This window comes from Tachysurus vachellii, chromosome 9 (assembly GCF_030014155.1).
Source record: "Tachysurus vachellii isolate PV-2020 chromosome 9, HZAU_Pvac_v1, whole genome shotgun sequence".
Classification (NCBI taxonomy): Eukaryota; Metazoa; Chordata; class Actinopteri; order Siluriformes; family Bagridae; genus Tachysurus; species Tachysurus vachellii.
In genome coordinates, this window is record NC_083468.1 from 4,742,038 (window position 1) to 4,765,602 (window position 23,565).

A 23,565-nucleotide genomic window follows, 5' to 3' on the forward strand; every position below is an offset into this window, starting at 1 on the left:
CATCACATTGGCTACTTAAATCAGTTCCCCAGGAAGCAATCTCCTATGAACTGGAGTACTTCCTCTTGGGAAAATTTGCCAGTGATCAAATCTGATTGAAATGAATAGAAGTGTTAAGGACGCTTCAGTTTTTTTTATAACAGCTCCATGGATAGAAATCAGAAGATGCTGATCTTGTCGCACGTCACCAAATTTTATGAAAAGTAATATGAAATTTGCAGCTCTGATAATTATTTCATTATTAGAATTGTTCAGAAATACCAACAAAAGTGTAGAGGAGATAATCTCATGACTACTGAGTGCACGATTAGCGAGATGTGTACTGGGACACAATTATAATAAGTTCTGATTACTTAGTTTTCAAACTATTAATAGAAGTCTTGAGAGCATAGCTGAATGTAACTGAGTGAGTGTGTGTGTGTGTGTGTGTGTGTGTGTGTGTGCAAGAGAGCAGAACAGCACTCCATTCTCTACTTATTACAGCCTTTCTATATCTATTGCACTTTGGTGTTTGGACTAGAGAAAGTTCAGTACGGCATCCCAAACCCAGCATGCCTCTTGACCTTGTGTTGATAACCTTGTCTGTGTGTGTGTGTGTGTTTGTGTGTGTCCCCTGATGGCTGACGCTGAAGTTTTTCACTTGCTCTCTTTTCCAGCTGCAACACCTCTAAAGAGCTAAAGGCAACGAGCACAGGTGAGTCTTTTTTTGCACTTTACTTCCCATAACAGCTCAACTCTATACATTATAATCTGCATTAAAGTCCAAACGTCACATATTTATTGCATATAATACACAATCGTACTCATTTGATAGTTTTAGATAGGATTACAGTACATATCTGGGGTATATCTGGTTTCTTCACTATTTGGTTCCTCAATATTTGCTTTAGGGGGCACGGTGGCTTAGTGGTTAGCACGTTCGCCTCACACCTCCAGGGTCAGGGTTCGATTCCCGCCTCCGCCTTGTGTGTGTGGAGTTTGCATGTTCTCCCCGTGCCTCGGGGGTTTCCTCCGGGTACTCCGGTTTCCTCCCCCGGTCCAAAGACATGCATGGTAGGTTGATTGGCATCTCTGGAAAATTGTCCATAGCGCGTGAGTGAATGAGTGTGTGTGTGTGTGCCCTGTGATGGGTTGGCACTCCGTCCAGGGTGTATCCTGCCTTGATGCCTGATGACGCCTGAGATAGGCACAGGCTCCCCGTGACCCGAGGTAGTTCGGATAAGCGGTAGAAGATGAGTGAGTGAGAGTGAATATTTGCTTTATGTGTCACACCGCTCATAATTTGCCATTATTCCCTTTCGCAGCTTGGCATCTTTTTTTTTTTGTCACTTCCATGATGTTTAGTGTTTCGCCACCTGATTCTACTGAGTTGTTTTTTTCAAGTGTAGCTATGTCCTGGTTTTCATGTTACATGAGGTGCACCCTTCTCTTTCTGATTCGATGTCTGTTGCTAATCATGTAGTTTTTAATATTTTAACACTGCGTCATTTCACACCGATGTTTCTGATGCTTGATGTAAATATTGAACTAAAACTTTTGACCTTTTATCTGCATGATTTTATACATTACATCGCTGCCGCATGATGGACTGAATGGATAATTATTATCCAAGTGGACAGTCACTATACAATTGAACGAGGGCTACATTTTTTTTTCTACATTTCTCGCATCCCATTTAATATAAAGCTGAACTCCAGTCTAGATTTTTAGCATCATCCCTGAATTTTTTTTGATTAGTGGAAGATTTTGTGCAGTGCAGTGGAATGAGGTCAGTTTTAATGTCCCGCTGTCCTATTAATTCCATGAAGGACTCAGCGATGATCGAAAAGTCTTGATGTTTTAATTCAGGACAAATGCAGACAGGTCATTGGTTGCCATGACAAATTCATTTCGACGTGCTGTCATTAGAGAGCGCCGCTGAAGCGCTCGCAGAACTGAGCATAGTTACTGTTAATCACTGAAGCTTTGCATCATTATAGACTTTCACACAGGTGTTAATATAATAAGCAGGAGTGTGTGTTTGTGTGTGTGTGTGTGTGTGTGTTCTTCTATACGTGTGTGACAGCATGAGGGCGACCGCTGGTTGCTAAGCCTGTGGAATGAACCACCATGTTTCTTTTTCCTGGACACGTAGGAGGCTGATTGACTCCACTGACATCAAGTCAAACTATTTTTAAACCTTGTCTCTTGTGTCTTAATTACAAAAAAACACTAAATGAGCAAATCTGTCTCCTTTGAGAGTGCTGCTCCTTTTTTTTTTTTTCCTGTTTCAGAATCCATGCCAGTGTGACGCCCAGGGAAATTAGATCTTTTTCAGACAAAGCCAAGGCATTGTTTAGATAACGGGAAATGAATTAGATTATCGTCTTGCACGGATCATCTATAAAATTCTCAGCCATCCTGAGTGCTAACATGCTTTTAGGGACAAATAACTCAAACTCAGTACTCATCCTACAAATGCATTTCTAATATCCTTTTATTAATGCGGCATGTGCTTTAAAGTGCCTTACAAATGATGTAGAATTCATCCCAGTTTACCAAAACTCTATGTCCATTAACCTTCAGATCTACATTTAACTAATAGGAGGGTTATTAACAAAATGCCTGACTAAACAAATAGGTTTTCAACTTAAGACATAAAGATTGAGAATGTCTGAGTCCTGAACATTAAAAGGATGGCTATTTCATAGCTAGAAGGCTTGGAGAAAAACAACCAAACAAACAAAATCCCGCTGTAGCGTTCTCATTGTTCTGAATGCTGATAAAGAACCATCGCCTTTTGAATGAAGTTCACAGAAGTTCACTTTAAGTACTGTGGGGCAAGACCAATAAGTGCTAATAAGTGCTTTGTAAGTCATTGTTAGTATGTTAGAATGAATTTTATAACTGATAACCAATATATCACTCATGCGTCATCAGTAAGTGCTTTGTCTTAGCCAGAATTATATTAGCCAGGAATGACATGGATATAAAAGCTGGGTAATATTTACAAACCAACTGATTGTATTAAGGACTCTCGCATTCTGAATGAATTAGAGCTTGTTTATGAACCGAACGGAACGTCAAAATGAGTCATTTCCGTAGGTAACAACAGCATTGTTGAACTAGTTGAACTAGTTTTCCTGCTTCAGTGTCATGTAATGTCATTCATTCACTCACTCATTTTCTACCGCTTATCCGAACTACCTCGGGTCACGGGGAGCCTGTGCCTATCTCAGGCGTCATCGGGCATCAAGGCAGGATACACCCTGGACGGAGTGCCAACCCATCGCAGGGGGCACACACACACTCTCATTCACTCACGCACTCACACACTACGGACAATTTTCCAGAGATGCCAATCAACCTACCGTGCATGTCTTTGGACCGGGGGAGGAAATGTAATGTCATGCTTAACGATATTTATGATAAATAAAACACCAAATTCTCAAGTGTCACAAGATACAGTAAGCAGAGAGACACAACCTTGGTCACAGGACAGTAGTGGGGCATTTACGTCTTTAACCAACGCTTTTTAACCAGCGCTGCTTTTAATACAAATGCAAGCAGGGGCTCAGCTGCTGAGCTACAAACCTTTTCTCTATAGCTTGAAAACTGAGGTAGGAAGTTCTTTTGAAATATTTAGGTATAAAGACATTGAAGCACTTTATACCTAAAATATATTTAGGTATAAAGACATCAAATATGATTATGACATAAAAATAAACTAAATAAATATTAAAAAAGAAACTAGCAATAAAATGGATGTAAATATTGAAAATATTTCATTTTTCACTTAAGTTGTCAGTGATAGAATTTGTAATGAAAATTGTGGTAATTATTATTACTTTATACAATAATAATAATAATAATAATAATAATAATAATAATAATAATAATAATAATAATAAAAATAAAAATAAGAAGAAGAAGAAGAAGAAGAATTCTTATTGTAATGATTCTTCTTCTTCTTCTTCTTCTTCTTCTTAGTATTATTATTATTATTATTATTATTATTATATTTACCCTGTTATTATTACATTTACCCTATTATTATTCTATTCATTGTTATTATTATTATTATTATTATTATTATTATTATTATTATTATTATTATTAGTAGTAGTAGTAGTAGTAGTAGTAGTAGTAGTAGTAGTAATCCCCACTGTGTGTAATGGCTAACAGACATACTGGATATACACTAACACTCTCATTTCCTCTTGTTCACATTTGCTGCAACACACAAACACCGATGAAAGAAGCAGGTAATGACGAAGCTCGAAAAAAATCATCCACTCCTGCAAACAAGCCTCACCTCTTGCTGTAAAGGAACAGATGTTTGTGCTTGAGAGGCACTAGTTAGGAAGAAAAAGTGTGAGCAAAGGAGAGAGAGAGAAAGAGAGAGAGAGAGAGAGAGAGAGATGGGAATGCTGGAGAAAAAAAGCAATAATTGCAGACCTAGACAGTTCATTTTACCCATTCAAGTAACAACAGCAATGCAGTTCCTGAGTGTTGTAGTACAGGGGCTTGTTTGCTTCCTCAGGTCTGGTTTTCATGCCAAAATAATCTGTAGACGAAGTCATGCTGTTCATTCTCCAGTTGTATTTTTTATTTGCCGCTTTGGTATTCACTAAAGCAGTTTTCTCCGAATCGTTATTTCTACATAAGCACAGCGCTAGGTGTTGGTGTATGTGCACAGCGGTTTCTTGTTTACAGCACCTAGAGATTTAATAACCTTAAAGTCACTTAAGTAGAATACGCGATGTTGCCAAACAAACTTCGCAAGTTTGCTGAATAACAACCCGATCAATTGTTGTTTTTGTGTGACAGTTTCTATATCGATTGCTTAATTAATGCAGCATATCTTATTTAATAACAGAAGCATATCTCGTTATTCAAAGTCACTGTCAAGGACCATAATGATGTGTTATAGTGATTTATACGTTTTCAAGTGATTTATACATTTCTGTAGCATCACGTTTTCAGTAAGAGCTGCAAGTGAGAACTCCCTGCATGTTCATCAATATTTTACATTTGTTATTTATTTATTTTTATACTGTTGCACTGTAGTAATATGCGAGGCGCACTTTCGAAGTGCTATTTTCATGATGAATACAGCGTGTGTTCGTATATTCATCATACTTTGGATAGGCTCTCTTTCTTCATATACATACTTCCATAATTTCATGACTCCATTTAAGATTAGAGGGCAGTAACCATCCACTTCAGTGGCTGTGGACATCCTATGAATTATAATGATCCTAATATTAATCCACTTCAGCAGAGAAGGCCTACAGGGACAATTAGTGGCCCTAACTGCCCCCTCATCCACAATCTGGGTGTTGCTCTGAATTATTGCTGCTGTTTCACCCTATAAGTCTGCCTTAACTGCTCGACTGTCGCTATTAAAATATCTCTCGTCTTTCCAAGATGCCTCTGAATGCAACTGTTTTAGGAAGGGGGGGGGGGGGGGGTATAAAGAAAAACACTAGTGAAAGTTTGAAAACTTTTTTTTTTGAAAAATATTAATTTATAGCTCTTTTGTAACCTGTAGTTTTATTATATAGATAAAATTCAAAAATACGAAATCAAACCTACTTGAGAAAAACAAAGTATTTTAAAATAGCATTATACAAGGACAGGGGGGCACGGTGGCTTAGTGGTTAGCACGTTTGCCTCACACCTCCAGGGATGGGGGTTTGATTCCTGCCTCCACCTTGTGTGTGTGGAGTTTGCATGTTCTCCCCGAGCCTCGGGGGTTTTCTCCGGGTACTCCGGTTTCCTCCCCCGGTCCAAAGACATGCATGGTAGGTTGATTGGCATCGCTGGAAAATTGTCCGTAGTGTGTGAGTGCGTGAGGGAATGAGAGTGTGTGTGTGTGCCCTGCGATGGGTTGGCACTCGGTCCAGGGTGTATCCTGTCTTGATGCCCAATGACGCCTGAGATAGGCACAGGCTCCCCGTGACCCGAGGTAGTTCAGATAAGCGGTAGAAGATGAGTGAGTGAATGAATGAATGAATTATACAAGGACAGGTAAAATTCCCTCAAAAAAAATCACCTAAATAACACAAAATTTAATAAATTAGAAGAAAATCTGGATAATGCTGTGATTAATTCATTAAATGACTGCTGATTATGCTAATAAATGAATTAATCGTACAATGTCCACAGTGTTGTCGGTGATGTCTTAAGCACGGTCGAGGAATTTTCCTCCAAAATAAAGTGGTGTAATGAGGTGGAGGGTGAATGCTTTATTAAGCAGAGACCAAACAAATGAATCGGAGAGTCAAAGCAACACTACAGAGCAGGAAAACACATAAAGTCACATGGGCATAGACGATAGGCTAGTCAAAATGGGGTAAATGTAACTTTCCTTAAATCAGGCCAGAAACAAAAAGGCTTGTAGTTCAATTTCACATTTGTGTTTTTTTCCTCAGACATTTGTCCTGTATGTATGATTTGTGAAGTGTGAGGGCTATTTTCTTGTATGTATGATTGGTGAAGTGTGAGGACTATTTTCTTGCCCTGGAGCAATCCAGAGTTCTGATCCCTGGTACTCTTGAAAATGGTGATCTGGGACTTTCTTCCACCAAAGCATGATGTGCTCTGCACCGCATGCTGAGTAATAGTTGGTTTCAAGTCGCTTTCACTTACAGCAGAGTGGTGTGGCAAAACCATCCGTGACAACTAGAGAACCTTTGTAAACTAGAAAAGAATCTGTTAGATTAAGCCCAGACCTCAATCAGATTGAGATTGTGGGGCAACACTAGAGACCATTGGTTATCCAATCTAAGAGCACTTGTACGATTTTGTTAACAGCAGTGTGCAAAAATATCAGGATTGACAAATCTAGTGGAGACATAAACTAGTTGACTTTGTAACTGTAATTGCATCCAACGGTTGTTTTAGTATTAAGTATTAAGGCAACCAACTGCAACAAACAAAAATCAAATTAAAAATAAACGTGTACGTATGTACATATTCCCCTTGGAGAACGTCTATTCGAGTTCTACGAAACTGAACTACAAAAAGGTCAAGGGGTGAATACTTATTTGCCATTACGGCGTTTGGCATGCGCCGTTATCCAGAGCGACTTGCTTTGAACTCTCTATCAATGAATACATTAACACTTGTTCACTAGGTTACAGACTTAGGATACAATCAACCTCAACTCTTTTTATTTAAAAAAAAAAAAAATAAATATATATATATATATATATATATATATATATATATATATATATATATATATATATATATATATATATATAATTTTTTTTTTTTTTTTTTTTTTACACATAAAACATACTGGGGAAATAGGTGCTAGTTTAGGTGTTTCAGAAAGAGGTAGTGCTAGTAGATTGGAGAGGTCACTTATACAGAGCACTGCAGCTAAATGCAAGTTAAAACCGATTTTGGTAGAAAGCAATACGGAGAAGGGAAAACTGCTGCATGGGGTGTAAACAGTAACACTATTACCTACGGAAATGACTCATTTTGACGTTCCGTTCGGTTCATAAACAAGCTCTAATTCATTCAGAATGCGAGAGTCCTTAATTCAATCAGTTGGTTTGTAAATATTACCCAGCTTTTATATAAATGTCATTCCTGGCTAATATAATTCTGGCTAAGACAAAGCACTTACTGATGATGCATGAGTGATATATTGGTTATCAGTTATAAAATTCAGGGGCAAGCCTTATTATACTATTTTTTAAAGAAAAGTCTGTCCAAAAGTGATATGTTTGGGAGAAACTACAAACATCACCCTGAGAACATCATCCTTTTCCTGAAGCATGGTGATGGTAGCATTGTGTTTGTGGAGATGATTTCTGTCAACAATTACTTGCTTGTTTAATAATAATAATAATAACTGGCACACTGAGTTTCATGTGTAACACAAATTTTGCAAAAGTTTTTCAAAGAAAATTGCAGTTTCAAGTCATTGTAAATATTAAATCAGTACATTTTGGTCAGTACTTCAATAATGAACTTAAAGTCGCTTAAGTAGAACACTCAATATTGGCAAACAAACTTTGCATGTTTGCTGTATGAAAACTCGATCAATTGTTTTTGTGTGACAGTTTCTATAACGATTTCTTGGTTAATGCAGCATATATATAGCATTCAGCGTCAGTTCAGGCAGGCCACATAGTCAAGCTCGGCTATCAGCTGATGTCAATTTTCTAACCCCGCCCATCAGCTGATCGGATTCCTAAGCGCGCTATTGGTCCCTTTCAAACAGGGTGCCCTATTTAAATGCTTTTTTCAGTCTGTCTGCTTGGCTGTTTCCTCTGCATTGCTGTAACCCACCTCTGCCCCTACAGTAGCTCCACCTTGAAACTTTGTGTTTAACTTAATCAGTGTCATTCTGTTGTCACTGATGCAGGCTCTGTTCTAAATGGGGGATTTTGTCTTGCTGCTTTCCCAGTTAAATGGGAGATTGTCCCCCCACGAAGCTGCTGCTGTTCCCTGACTAGCTTTCATGGAGCTCATGAAAAGGATGGGGAATTCAGAACAGAGCCATACCCCCAAATGTCAAAGAATTGTCTTTATGGGGGCACGGTGGCTTAGTGGTTAGCACGTTCGCCTCGCACCTCCAGGGTCGGGGTTCGATTCCCGCCTCCGCCTTGTGTGTGTGGAGTTTGCATGTTCTCCCCGTGCCTCGCGGGTTTCCTCCGGGTACTCCGGTTTCCTCCCCCGGTCCAAAGACATGCATGGTAGGTTGATTGGCATCTCTGGAAAATTGTCCCTAGTGTGTGATTGCGAGAGTGTGTGTGTGTGCGCCCTGCGATGGGTTGGCACTCCGTCCAGGGTTTATCCTGCCTTGATGCCCGATGACGCCTGAGATAGGCACAGGCTCCCCGTGACCCGAGGTAGTTCAGATAAGCGGTAGAAGATGAGTGAATGAATGAATTGTCTTTATTTTGACTCGAGTGGTCCTGACTGAACTTATGTTATGCTATGTTATATGCTAAGTTCTAGCATTATAAGCCAGCTATGGCTGTTGAGTTTTTCTGTGTTTTTCGCACTCATTGTAAATGTATGAGGTTGAATAACTAAAATCAAGAGCTAGCTTGGTTTTTCAAAACCATAATTAGTCTCCCAAGGATAAATACACATTTGCTATTAATGCCTTTGTAAATGATGGATGTTTTCTCTTTAAATTGATACGGGTTCAAACAGTTTCCGTTTGTGAGCTATGCCTTTTGTAAAATTGAAAGAAACTATATAGTAGCTGTTGATGAATCACTGAAAAAGATGTACTAACTTTACATTTGTTTAGTTGTGAATCATTTCTTTGGCATGCAATCCCTATAGGTTAAAAGATGAGGGAGGTTGAGTGGAAGGGCAGAGCAGGGAGGAATGGATAGATGAGAGGAAGACAGGTGATCAATGACGGCTAATGAACACGCCTGGAGTTTGGTTTCGCTCATCTCGCAATCTAGCTCACTGCAAGATCCCTTGACTGTTTCCCTTAACTGTGAGGAAAACAAAATTGGAAAGCAGCTGCCGTAAGCCTCAATCAAGAGCCATAGATTAGTCATAATGCTGATGAGTCAGAGGAGGGGGGACCACTGGGATTGAGATAGGGTTAGAATGATGCGAACAATTCATGGTGTAATAGATAAGACCTGATATCTCAAAACATGCTTACAATATTTTCATTTTTTTGGTGATATACACTATAAAGCTACAGCAGTATAAAATATTACATTAGTTAGGATTCTGTTATTAAACTTCCATTAGTAGTTAATCCATTTGTTTATGCATTTAATCTCTTTAAATTTGTAGTGTGATAAAAACATAAAACCTAGTATATTGACTTAGGAATAAAGGAGGTACCTTAGGACTTGGGTAAAAATAATTCATGAACTTTTAAGTCAAGTTTGGCTGGAGTTTTTGGGCTTAATCTGTGTAACTAAATCATGATGTTCCAGCTTTATTTCCAGCCAATGGCCATCATTACCTAAAAGCCAAAAACAAACAAACAAAAACAAACAAACAAACAAAAAAAAAAACGAAGCAAACGAATCAATAAAAATGCTAAAACATTGGAAGTATGAGAATCGTTTATCTACATATAATTAACAGGGATGTGCCTTAATGGGTAAATAATCAAATTTGGTTTGGTCACAGTGAGTCTGTTTCACACCAGACTGCATCACACCACCACATTGAACAACACAATACACAAATATATTCACGGTGACACTAAACACACTTTCTTTGAGCTTTTGGAAGAAATTAGCTATGCTTTTTGTACTTAGTTTGTTGCTTGTTTGCAAACGATGTCAATATGTACAGAGGTTAGCGTTGTGTGTATATGGAAATGACTAGAAGTGTCATTTTACTCATGTATTGTTTGCGTCAATGTCTCAAGCCAATAGCACAACGTTAGCTGTTTATTTGCCATTTTAGTACATACAAATGTTTAAGCATTGCTGTGAAATCAATTAACAGAGTTCCATTGTGTCCAACAAACTGTAAACACAGAGCTAATTGAAGAAGTGCACGTACATCAGTAAGTGCATTGTGGTGTATGCAAACACAATCACAAACACAAACACACATGTGTTAGCTCTTTGTAATGGAAATATTCATAAGTTAAGTTCCAGGGCATTGTCAGTGTATTCTGAATAGATAACTTTGCCATTGATTTTAGTGTATTCATACAAGTTCCCATGTGAACTGGTTTTTAATTCATTCATTCAATTTCATTCATTTTTTACCGCTTATCCGAACTACCTCGGGTCATGGGGAGCCTGTGCCTATCTAAGGCGTCATCGGGCATCAAGGCAGGATACACCCTGGACGGAGTGCCAACCCATCGCAGGGCACACACACACACTCTCATTCACTCACGCAATCACACACTATGGACAATTTTCCAGAGATGCCAATCAACCTACCATGCATGTCTTTTGACCGGGGGATGAAACCGGAGTACCCGGAGGAAACCCCCGAGGCACGGGGAGAACATGCAAACTCCACACACACAAGGCGGAGGTGGGAATCGAATCCCCAACCCTGGAGATGTGAGGCGAACGTGCTAACCACTAAGCCACCGTGCCCCCCCATATTGTCTCAAAGCTAAGTTTACTTAATTAAGTTACTGTATATCACTAACATCTATCCGCATCCCCCTTGAGCAAGCCTGATGTGACGGTGGCAAGGAAAAGCTCCCTGAGATGATATGAGGAAGAAATCTTGAGAGGAACCAGACTCAGAAAGGAACCTCATCCTCATTTGCTTGACGCTGGACAGGACATAATATCAATGTAAATAATGTCCTTTCTACAGCAGTTTACACTGTAGTTTACATGTATAAGATGACCCCAATTATATCTTAGTTCAAATCTGTAACCGGGTGTGTGATGTCACCTTAGAGGATCAAGATCTGTGATTAATACTGTAATACATCATCAATCAACATGATACGTAAAAGCTGCTATCATAGTCGTTGCTCTCTTGTAAATTTACTGTAATCCTATTGGTGGATTGTAGATAAATGCTGTAACAGTGGCCTCACTCTGAGAAGAAAAAAGGACACACCTAGGACTTTGCTATGATTGTGTTTTTGAGGAAGGTCTTAAAAGAACTAACAAACAGTGAATACAAACCAAAGGCTACGGAAGGAAACACAACATCAACAAAAGCATGCAGATGAGGTTGACAGGAACTTGGGCTCAACTAGATGCTGACTAATGGGAAACACTAAACAGGTGTGAGACGTGTGTCCAGTTCATGTGACATGTACTGTAGAGGCTGATGGGTAATGTACAATAGTCCAGCACTGATTCGGCATGACCCTGTTGATAAGAATTCCACTCATCTTTTATACTTTTATTCTGGACAAAGTGTGTAATCGATTCTGTGAGTTCAAATCTCACAGTGGAAGAATTCTAAGAAGATTCAAACCACAGTTACATCTGGGGGAACATCGGGTTAAGGCTCTGAGATGCACAATGCTATCGGTATGGCTTCACACACACACACACATTATCCTACAGTACGTTGTTCCCGGAATGTTGGTTGAGAGGTGAGAATAAACACTCGACATCAAAAAGCACCAAGCAGACACACATTCACACACTTATTGACACCTGGGTCTGATTTAGCATAATCGTAGCTGGTGTGTTTTGTGGAGGAAACCCAAGTGGACATGGGAAGAACCGGAGAAACTCAGACAAGCACAGACACCAAACTCCGAATAAAACTAGAGAGCTTAGTTTGCTCAAGAGCACCTCAGTCGTGGTATTGCCGGCCCGAGACTCGAACCCACAACCTTAGGGTTAGGAGTCAATCTCTCTAACCATTAGGCCACAACTACTTTCATTGCAGAATTGTAGTTACCATCATATAATAGATGTCACTTAATGATATCTTTCCTTTCATATTTTTGAAATGATGTAAAAAAAAAAAAACTTTATACGACTCACAATAGTACATTTTCATCTATTCCTTGAATGCTTACTCAGTTATGATCTCTGAGAAGACTATCACTGCACGTTTACCGAGTGTGTTAATTTCAAAGAGGGCCAAACCTTTCAAAGAAGTGCAATGCTGTAATTAGAGCCACAGGGAGTGACTGGGGAGCATGGCCATGTGTAGGATGTGAAGTGTGAAGACTGGAAGCAGAATGGGTAATTTACTCGCTTCAAAAGCCGTCGGTTCAGAATGAATTGTACAGAAATGTACAGTTGTAGGAGAAGCATTCAGTGCACACTGACCCTCCGTACATAAGAGCCAAACTTCAAGCAGCTACCCACAAACCCTGGCAAACAGGCCACGGTCTACGCTACAGGCAAGAGCAGCTTCACTTTGGAAAAATTTGTTCAAAAGAAAATTTGAGCAATTCGAGCTCGGGAAAGCGCAGGTGATTTGGATGCTTTACGAGTTGCCCACGTTTATCGGAGAAAACACAGTGCTGCGACTCTTTCTTCTCTCTCTCTCACACACGCATACACACACCCTGCCTTTGGGGCTTACCAAAGGAGACTCTTCAAACGAGGCTTTGTAGTCAAGTGGAGAATCAAGATTAATGCACTCGCACAGCTCCGCTTGCTCTAAGGAAAAAGAGCCAGTATAATTAACACCACAGGGCCTTGAAGGAGAGTGGTGCGGATGAAATCATCCAAAATAATACAAGAGTCGAGAGAAGATTTCCTTTCCGTTTCGTCACGTGGCCAGAATTGAGATTTGATAGCTATATTGGTTCTGTTCTGTGGCACTCTGATTTCAGGATTGGTGAAAGAGCATAAGTATTATTTCATGGAGTATTTGGAGACTCCTGTTAGAGAATATTTTCCTTTCTTGCATGATGTTGACAAAAATTGTTGCCATAATGTTGACATCGATATGGACACCATGTGTATTGACATGCTTTATGAACACACACACACACACACACACACACAAAGAATATTTGCCCAGTTGGATTAAACAATAAATTCCCAAGCAATAAGCAAAAAGTCCCAATTGGACTAAACAATATATTTGATAATTCGCAAAAAGTAACCCTGGATGCTCAAGGTTTAAGGAGCACTTACAAAATCCCTGCATTGTTACCGCATTGTAATGTTGTAATCGAAAGCGCAACAGTGTATTGTACTTTCACCTGCAATATTCAATCCCTTAATTGCGAGTGCATCTGTAATCCGAACATACAGCACTGGGACATATTAATGCAACACAGTATCTAAGGCCTCTCAGTGACAGGAGCTCTAATGTTCACAATATGGAGTGTCTGTGAGGCTCGTTGATTATTTCCCCTCCCACTAGCGCATTTGAATTTCATTATTATTATCGCTATCGCTCACTATCGTTAGAGTCAACAGAGCCGCAGGAGCACGATCCTCTCTTTTACACCGTACTGTAAATATATAAATAAGTGTAAGGTTACCGAGGAAGAGAATGAAATATGGCATTTCCATTTCAATGCAAATGAAGGGGAGAATGAATGCAGTTTGGATTTACAGTGCCTCATTATAATGAGACCATTGTGGCGGTGTGTTTCTTTTAACAGAACAATCTCCTATAGGCTGAGGAAATTAGTGTGCGGGCCTCTGCGCACCCCACAAATGAAACTGTCAGCACAACTCGTTTCCTGCTAAAGAAGCGCCACGGAGGCAGCGAAGTCCTCCTTCAGTCGGATTTTCTCCACACAGGAGTAATTATGTGTGGATTTCAGCATTTAACTGTTTATACATAAAAAAAGGAATAACGGTGCATTGATTTGTACCTATGGAAATGTGGAATTCTTTTCTAAGGAACCACAGATTCTACAAGTAATGAAAAGTCGCTTGAGAATTTGCTCCCAGCATTCGGCACTGTACTCACTGTCCATCCTGTGTGTAAGCATCTGCATCTGTTTGAGCTTTTCTTCATCCTATACCTTTGACAAAAGTTTCTACTCACTACTTTTTCATGCACTATATTCGCATAAGTATTAAAGGTGACTTTTTAACGTCACAGCTCTAAAGAGTCAATCGAATTGTCGGTAAAGCAAAAAAAAAAAACGTGCTGCTGAACATTCATTCATTCATTCATTCATTCATCTTCTACCGCTTATCCGAACTACCTCAGGTCACGGGGTGCTGCTGCTGAACACTCTTTGTATATATCGAGGTAATTTGTATCGTGGTGCACAAACTTCCTAAACTACACAGGGTACAGTTTGTATGGAGTTGCTCTGTGTTTCCTCTGGGTTCTTCAGTTTTCTTCCATCCCCAAGAACATGCCAAAAGGTGTAGTTACTCAAAACTGTCCCTTGTGTGTGTACATGGTGCCTTATGAGGGAGACTTCTCACTCACTCACTCATTTTCTACCGCTTATCCGAACTACCTCGGGTCACGGGGAGCCTGTGCCTATCTCAGGCGTCATCGGGCATAAAGGCAGGATACACCCTGGACGGAGTGCCAACCCATCGCAGGGCACACACACTCTCATTCACTCACGCAATCACACACTACGGACAATTTTCCAGAGATGCCAATCAACCTACCATGCATGTCTTTGGACCGGGGGAGGAAACCGGAGTACCCGGAGGAAACCCCCGAGGCACGGAGAGAACATGCAAACTCCACACACACAAGGTGGAGGCGGGAATCGAACCCCCAACCCTGGAGGTGTGAGACGAACGTGCTAACCACTAAGCCACCGTGCCCCCATGAGGGAGACTTATTGAGTGTTTTTTCCAAGGACACAGTGTTCCTAGGACAGGCTCAAGCTCTACTTCTTCCCTGACCATGATAAAGCGATTTCTGAAGAAGAGCAAAAGAGCTTACATTAGTATTCAAAACCCACCAGAATTAATAAAGAGCTATTAATCTTCAAATCCCTTCCTTTTCCAACATTTAGGAATTCCATCATTTTCTTCTCCTTTCCCAGTGGGTCATGGGAGTAATTGATTAATTGGGACACTGATTCATGGGTCAGCATTGGTTTAATTGGTATACAGTATACAAAGTCAGATCTCCAGTGGTATCTAATTGGCTTAGAACCACCAGCATTTGTTTTTGATTATTGAAAACAATCTTATCTAAACTACCATAGTTAGACTTCATAGTTAGCACTGCTTGCTAACATTTGAGAGATTAGGAATAAAGATGTTTTCAGCCTTTACTAATGTTTTCTCACTTTTTTGGTTCCTTGGTGAAAAAAAAAAAAAAAAAAAAACGCCCTAAAATACCATCTGTAACTAGAATAATTTTTTTATTTATTTTGTCATCTACTTCTGTGAATTTTTCTTTGCACTTTTTTTAAATGTCATGCTTAACGTGAACATGAATTTCGACTTTATTTGAGTGTTGATTTAAACATATAATGGGACTTTTAATTAAATGATTAATTAAACTTTTACCAACCCTGTTTCCCAACCACATCTATTTTTTCACCTGCTTGCCTTTGAAAACATCTATAAGAAGCCAGAATTGGGAAATGTGGGGGAAAAAACTGTGTCTTACCTGGATATCTATCTTTGGAAAATCTGATAATGCGCCCTAATTTGCTTATCAATCTCCCTCTCTCTGTTTCTCTCTTTCATGTACCATCTCCTCACAGTTACAAAATGTGTAGTTGATCCTACCCGTTAGATAACTCTTCTTCTTGGCAATCCATCTCATTCATTCCCATGCAGAGCGAGACCTGAGAGGGGATTTGGGTCCTGGGAGAGCAAGCAGGTGTGAAAATACAATGTTGTGTTCATTTGTATGATGGATTACTGGAGGCCTGCTAAGCCACAAAGGCTTGAGGAGTTGGAGCTAAAGTGTGTTTTCATGAGGACTTCTTCTCTCTTATTCATATGGATGTGGTTTGGGCTTGAACTCTCTTGAGAAAGGGGAACTACGGGATGTCGCATCTACGATTCTAATTTTAAAGTTTGCTTGGCATTTCTTTCCATTTTTTCAGACATGCAGGTCTACAGCTCCAGGAATCTTTCCCAATCTTAGGATGACTCAGATCCTTTAATAACATTGAATCTATACAGAAACAACAAAGCTTTCTCTGTCTTTGGTATATGTACATTTGCTTATGTAGATGTTTTCTCATTGTCTGTGCTGAGATGAAGTTCATCACTATGTATTAGAGTACAACATTTTTCCACTGCCTTTTGTTCACCATGAAATCCAATCAAAACTGTGTCAGAATAAAGTCTTATTGCTTCAACAGGTTAAAACCGTCCACCAGAACATCTATCTATCTATCTATCTATCTATCTATCTATCTATCTATCTATCTATCTATCTATCTATCTATCTATCTATCTATCTATCTATCTATCTATCTATCTATCTATCTATCTATCTATCTATCTATCCTTGGTTACTGTCTGTTTTTTTTAACTACTTTACACTGTGAATGTTAATGTTTCACTTAGCAGGCTAAAGCCACACTCTTGTGTATATGGATGATTGATTCTAATTATGTGTCTAAACTAAACGTCTATGCTCTTTAGCCAGCAATATTGCCCTTCTCCAAGTCTCAAACTTGCAGGACCTCGTGTGTGACATAATTACGGTTCGTCCAAGTTAGTTCAATGATGCATTCAGAGCTATTTCTTTAGTTGAGTTACAGTATACAGTACATGGCTAAAGCAAGATCTTCTATGACTTCCAGGACTGTACCATTTGTGTTTTGACTGACCTTATTTTGTCACCAGTGTGTGTGTGTAGCATCCAGAGGATTTGAGCCCTCAGATATTTAGTTCTTCTAACTGTAAGTTCTTATTTGCTGAGAATTCATGTTGCAGCTTTTGTATCACTGTTTGCTGTTTTTTCTCAGAATGGATTCACACTATCTTGAAAATTGCTGTGGTTAGAAATATTTTCCGCAGGATTAATTAAGGAATGGAACATTTGGCTGCATGCTGTTGTACAATAAATGAATAAAAATGAACAAAAAACACTTATAAAGAACAAAAAAATATTGTGTTAATTTGGTGGGATATCAACAAAACAATTTGGGAAGCACATTCCATGTAACTCTTAAAGATCCCTTGAACTAGCAATTCAGTGTACTGTGTATCAGAAGATAAAGCTCACTGTGTAGTCTATACAGCCTATACAGCTTTATTTGGATGTTTAGTCTGTGTTGAAAACAAAATTTGGATGTTTATCTTTTGCTATCTTTTGACTGTTGCTTCAGGTCATGAATACACTTGTGTCTAGAATTAGATTTATTGTTTATTTTGCATCTAGCGAAAGCTTTGGATGTTTAGTCTGCTTCTAGAACAATCTTTAGGTGTTTAGTCTAGAACAATCTTTGGCTGTTTTCTCTATGCTTAGAACAAGGCTTGAATTATTAGTTTGTTTCTAATACAAGTTTCAAATGTTTACCCCATGTCTAGAAATAGCTTTAGTTGTTTATTCGATGTCTAAATCTGGATTAAGTTGTTTAGTCTTTTTTCTAGAACAAACTATATGTTTGGCTTATGTCTAGAACTAGCTATGAATGTCCTAAAACTTGCTTTATGTTGATAGTTTGTGTTTAACACTTATTTCAGGTGCATTTTCTGTGTAAAAAAAATAGCTTTGGTTATTTATCATTCATTCATCTCCTACCGCTTATCCGAACTACCTCGGGTCACGGGGAGCCTGTGCCTATCTCAGGCGTCATTGGGCATCAAGGCAGGATACACCCTGGACGGAGTGCCAACCCATCGCAGGGCACACACACACTCATTCACTCACGCAATCACACACTAGGGACAATTTTCCCAGAGATGCCAATCAACCTACCATGCATGTCTTTGGACCGGGGGAGGAAACCAGAGTACCGGAGGAAACCCCCGAGGCACGGGGAGAACATGCAAACTCCACACACACAAGGTGGAGGCGGGAATCAAACCCCGACCCTGGAGGTGTGAGGTGAACATGCTAACCACTAAGCCACCGTGCCCCCATGAGGGAGACTTATTGAGTGTTTTTTCCAAGGACACAGTGTTCCTAGGACAGGCTCAAGCTCTACTTTGTACCCCCCGCTTTGGTTATTTAGTCTGTCTAAAATTCAGTTTAGATCTTTAAAATTACAGCTTACAAATCTCTAATAGCTGGAGAGTCCTGACAAAAAGGCTAAATAAATAAACATCTCACAGATAACGTTTGCAATTACACAATTTTTCTAAACCATTTGCATGAAACGTTAGCCATACAATTCTAACCATACAATTAACCTAATTTTCTAGACACCAATAAGAATCGAGAATTTAACAATCATTCATTTTTTATTCCAAAATGTAATGTTAAAAATGTTATTTATTATCGATTTATAATGCTCAAAAATTAAGCATTTTATATTCTAATGTTACAATTAGAATTCATTGAATAATTATTATGATCCTAATTATTATGTACAATATTAAAAATTAAAATGTTCTCATCTAATAGTACATTTGCTCAGTTTGATCAAAAGACTATTAATACTTTGTGTTGGGATTTATTTGATCTGATGAATCACAAATTGTACAAATTCAAACAGACAAAATAAAAACTTTTGTTTTGTGAGAGGCGTGTGGGATGTAGCAGCTCCAGAAACATCACAAAAGTGTTTTATTCATTGGGCTGAAATCTGGCAACAAAAAATATAAGCAAACTTGGTGCAAGTTCACATAGAATAATCATGGAAATCAACCAAAAGAAAAAAGAACAAAGAGACTATGTTTTAAATAAAAGAGTATTTATGAACTCTATTTAGCATTTCTTTTTTATGTGCTTCCTACATATACTTTATAGTTTTTAAGATAATCGTTTAGCCATGTCAGTTTACATGTCAGTGGAGCAGCTGGTGGATCAAAACAACAGACTCCACAAATGAAAAAAAACAGCATGTTTAGTTGACTTCATGTAATTAGGTTCAATCAGGGTTGTTCTTGGGTTTAATTCAACTACATTAGGGTTTATATGAAAGTAGTCCAAGGCAGTTGTTTTAGTTCCTGACTTGATCCGATCACTCCAAGTTACTGGTTCAACTTATGTTTTACAGTGTATTCGTATCCTTTCTTTGGATTTGGAGCCATGTTACACTGTGAATGTTAATGTTTCACTTAGCAGGCTAAAGCCATACTCTCGTGTATATGGATGATTGATTCTAATTATGTGTCTAAACTAACTGTCTACGCTCTTTAGCCAGCAATATTGCCCTTCTCCAAGTCTCAAACTTGCGGGACCTCGTGTGTGACATAATTAAGTTCCGTCCAAGTTAATTCTCCACCCGGTTTAATGATGCATTCAGAGCTATTTCTTTAGCTCTATTACCAGCAGGGTAAAGCGGCCCCACAGGGAATAGTGGGAAGAGAGTTAAGAGTGCATTAAAGCTTTGAACTTACCTGATATAATGCTTTAGCTGTGTGTGATTGGATACAATTAGAAAAATTAGCTTTAATTTTTTCATCTAAACAAATGATTACATTTTTTCTCGAAGCACACTAGATGTTCTGCCTTTGAACACATTGCTCATAATTAACAAGATGACATCTTAGGTTTATTGCTGTTGATCTTTCTCTCTTTTAATTGAAGCTTCTGGCAGATAAAGTTGCTTTCATCCACTTCTAGGGTGCCAATTTATAAGATGCTAGGTTTTATCAGTAGGTTTTGCATTGTGCTTTGTCTCTAAAGGCACTGATAACACTAGCTCATTAACGACGTCGTGCAAGAGCATGAAAATGACTTGAGATCCTCAAACGGGTCTAGCAGTAATGATAAAGAGAGCAAGAACAGTGAAGGTTATCTTTTGACAGTAGATGAAATGTGTCGATAAGCATTTGGTGGCATTTTTTTACCACTGAGTAAAATTATGGCAACATTTATTTGGTGTTGTCATAGCAACAAGGCGGTTTATTAAAGATCAGTGTCACTCTTAAATATTTTTGGAGCTGATTTTGGCAGGATAATGGTCATATACAGCTAGATCTGGATGTTTAGATTACAAAAAGATTTATTTAGTCTGTGTTTTCAACTAGTTTTAGATCTTTTCTATGTGTCTAAAACTACCTTTTCACAGCCTAGAAATAGATGTTTTGTCTGTGATCTACATTGGATGTTTACTTTGAGTCTAGAAATAACTTTAAATGTTCTATCTATGTCTAGAACTAGCTTAAGATGTATATATGTTTCTAGAACTAGCTTGAGATGTTTTGTTCATGTCTAGAATTAGCTTTAGATGTTCAATATGTGTCTAGAACTGGCTTGAGATGGTTTTGTCTGTGTCTAGAATTAGCTTTAGATGTATTGTCTATGTCTAGAACTTTATGTCTAGCTTTAGATGTTTAATATGGGACATGGTTTAGATGTTTTGTCTGTGTGCTAAATTGTATGGTTTGTCTGTATCTAGAAATAGCTTTGAAAGTGTAGATATTTTTATTTATTTATTTATTTTAGTGTTGGCTATGGGATGTTTAGCCAGTACCTATATTTATTCTATGTATAGAATTGGCTCTGAAATTTCTCTGGATCTAAAACATAGCCTCTGTCAGAATCTGTCTGTGGCAGCAAGAGGCATTCCAAAATTCAATGTAATAAAAGGCAATGTTTCAACTACAGTGAACATGTTGTATGCAGAGCCTCTATTTCTCCTCAAGGTGACAAGTCCATAATTTCAGATTTATATTCTGAAGCGGCGCATCAATTTGTTTAGAGATATATAAGATAGTGATGGTTTCACCTCCTTTCAGATTTTGGTGTCAGCAAGGTGTCAGAGCGAGTCTTCAGCAAAAGGATTATCAATCTGCTGATTTCTGCTTTCTACTCATCTTGGCCTATGGGGTTATTATGCATTCCTGCACCCGGTGCAAAAACACGGGCGCTCAGGTGTTACTTTAATCTAAACCCATCAGAGTCTTTCCATAAAAGCACAGTTGCTCGTTTAACCTCGCCTGTCTTCCCCTTTTCTGTTTTGCAGGGTGAAACTACATGTGAAGCATGGAGTCTTGCATTAACCTTCAGTGCAACATGGTGTTCAACAAGACACACACACACACACTGTATGGTACTGGACCATTTTGGTGTTTTAGCTCCTATTGCTTAAAATCAAGAAAATAACAATTCATATTGCTAAAATGTTTATATTTTGCACATTGACATAGAAAACAAATGCTGTTTGCCTCGTTCCCAAGTTTTAGATTGATGCAAAATATCAAACCCTGTATCACGCACCGATTTATGTCCGCTGTCATTTCTTTCCATTTAAAATTCAACTGTTTTTTTGTTTCTTTTATACAGCATGAATTAAAATAAGCTCAGACGTTCTAAGTAGCCTAGCCTCTCTCCAACAGCTTCATTCACGCCCTGTGTTCATCATAAAAGACTCGAGAATCACCTATCAGGATTTAGAATTGTATACAGTGGTTTAAACAAAAAAAAATCTGCTTGAAGGACATTGATGACTTCTGACAAGCTTCCAGCTCCACCACTGACACCAGCTCGCTCCACTCTGCATGCTGAGCCTTGCCTCATGTTCCACATCACATCTAATGGAAAGTGAAGAGCTTAAGAGCAAAGCCAGCAAGGAAGCTATTGTCAGTGTGTCCAGCAGAGTCAGAGTCTCTCTATCTTTCTCACGTCTTCTCCACCAGAGCTCCAGCACGGACTAATTAAAGCCTGCCCTTGAACCAACATGTTCTTGACAGCGTGTAGCTGTTTCTGCAAATTCAGTGACTTTGGGGAGAAATTTGTTTGATTTTCAGCTTGAACAAATTGCAAGTAGATCATGGTACACACCTACAGTAGGTTTCTATTTGTCCAGACGGTGTTATGGTGAGAAATGGTTTAATAGTTACACAGTGATATTGTGAGGTGGAATCTTGTATGCTGGGATTTTTTTTAAACAGTGCTTCTTGATACTAGTGCCAAATAAACCGAAGTGTTTTTCCCCAAATGGATTAATTTTGCCTGTATGAACATGCTTTAAATAATAAAATGATTTGTCATTAAAATCTAGTCTGTTGTTGTGATCAGCTTTAAACAGCCTTCCGTTTTGACATATGCTCCAATCCACTGCATTCTCTATAACGGTTCAGTAGAGACATGCAGCATGGTTTGTATCCCAGCTCTCAAAACAATTATGTCTCTTTATATACCCTTTCTATCACCAGTGGCCATCCCTGTGGCTCGGACGATCGCTTAAAGTTTAATGACGACAGCTTTAGGGAAGCCTTTATTTACCTTCCACTTGTGTTTGTCCAATGATTTGCTAAAACATAACATCTGGCACGTGCACTCGGATCCATAAAAAAGCAAACAGCAAATTTTAACCACTTTAGTAAGTCAAAGTCTAGATGTGAACATTTCATTCAGAACATTTCACTCTCCGAGCTAAAATTCTGATACTTTCTTTTCTTATAAATATAGTAGGCCAGTGGTGTCCAACCAGTCAGAGACCAAGAGCCACATTTATTACTGTGTTACCGCAAAGAGCCACATCATACACATGGGCATACTTGAACATCATCTTTTTTTTTCCCTGCCATTTTGAGAGCGAACTTGACACAAATTGTTTACTCAAATGATCTTGCTCCTACTGGGAAACTTTGAGGTATTTTCATGTGAGTTTGACGAAAATACCGTATTGAACTCAAGTGAAGCGAACACGAATATTAAAAAGACACAAATACAAACTTCGATATGAACGTAAGAGCCGCATGAAACCGGGCAAAGAGCCGCATGCGGCTCGGGATCTGCGGGTTGGCCCCCCCGTAGTAGGCTTAACTTGTTTGGTCATAATTCATAACCGTGCACAATGGAGCATGCTGTTGTATAAATTAATCTAAAATAAAAGAATCGGTTGTAGAGTGGCATAATGCTCATGATTTTCCAACGATTCAAATTTCATTTATTATCGACATCACACTTTTTAACCATTTGCAGTTACATTTTATATCCATTTTATTACCGCTCCCATTATAGCAGCCAGATTCTACAACACACAGCTTGTCATGTAACAAAGAAACCAGAAAGCCATCTGTTCTGTTTCTTGTGACTGACACTGGTTTATTACATAATAATTGTTTTTAATTTTTTTTAATACAGGTTTAAAATCCCAGCTTAGATTATGTAGCTCACCTGCCATAAAAAGTCCCCATGAATGGG

The 23,565-nt window shown here is 38.7% G+C and overlaps 1 protein-coding gene across 2 annotated transcripts in view; it reads left to right on the plus strand.

The window, feature by feature from the left end:
• Positions 1–22,412, plus strand: part of cd276 (CD276 molecule) — a 109,082-nt gene extending 86,670 nt beyond the window's left edge. The window contains exons 7-8 of one of the 2 annotated variants that reach the window (XM_060877434.1): positions 657–694; positions 21,380–22,412. In XM_060877434.1, coding sequence (XP_060733417.1) covers positions 657–679 — 23 coding nt within the window. In that variant the 3' untranslated portion in view covers positions 680–694; positions 21,380–22,412. The remainder of the gene's footprint in view (positions 1–656; positions 695–21,379) is intronic. The other variant, XM_060877436.1, reaches the window with a different exon arrangement.
• Positions 22,413–23,565: the final 1,153 nt, after the last annotated feature.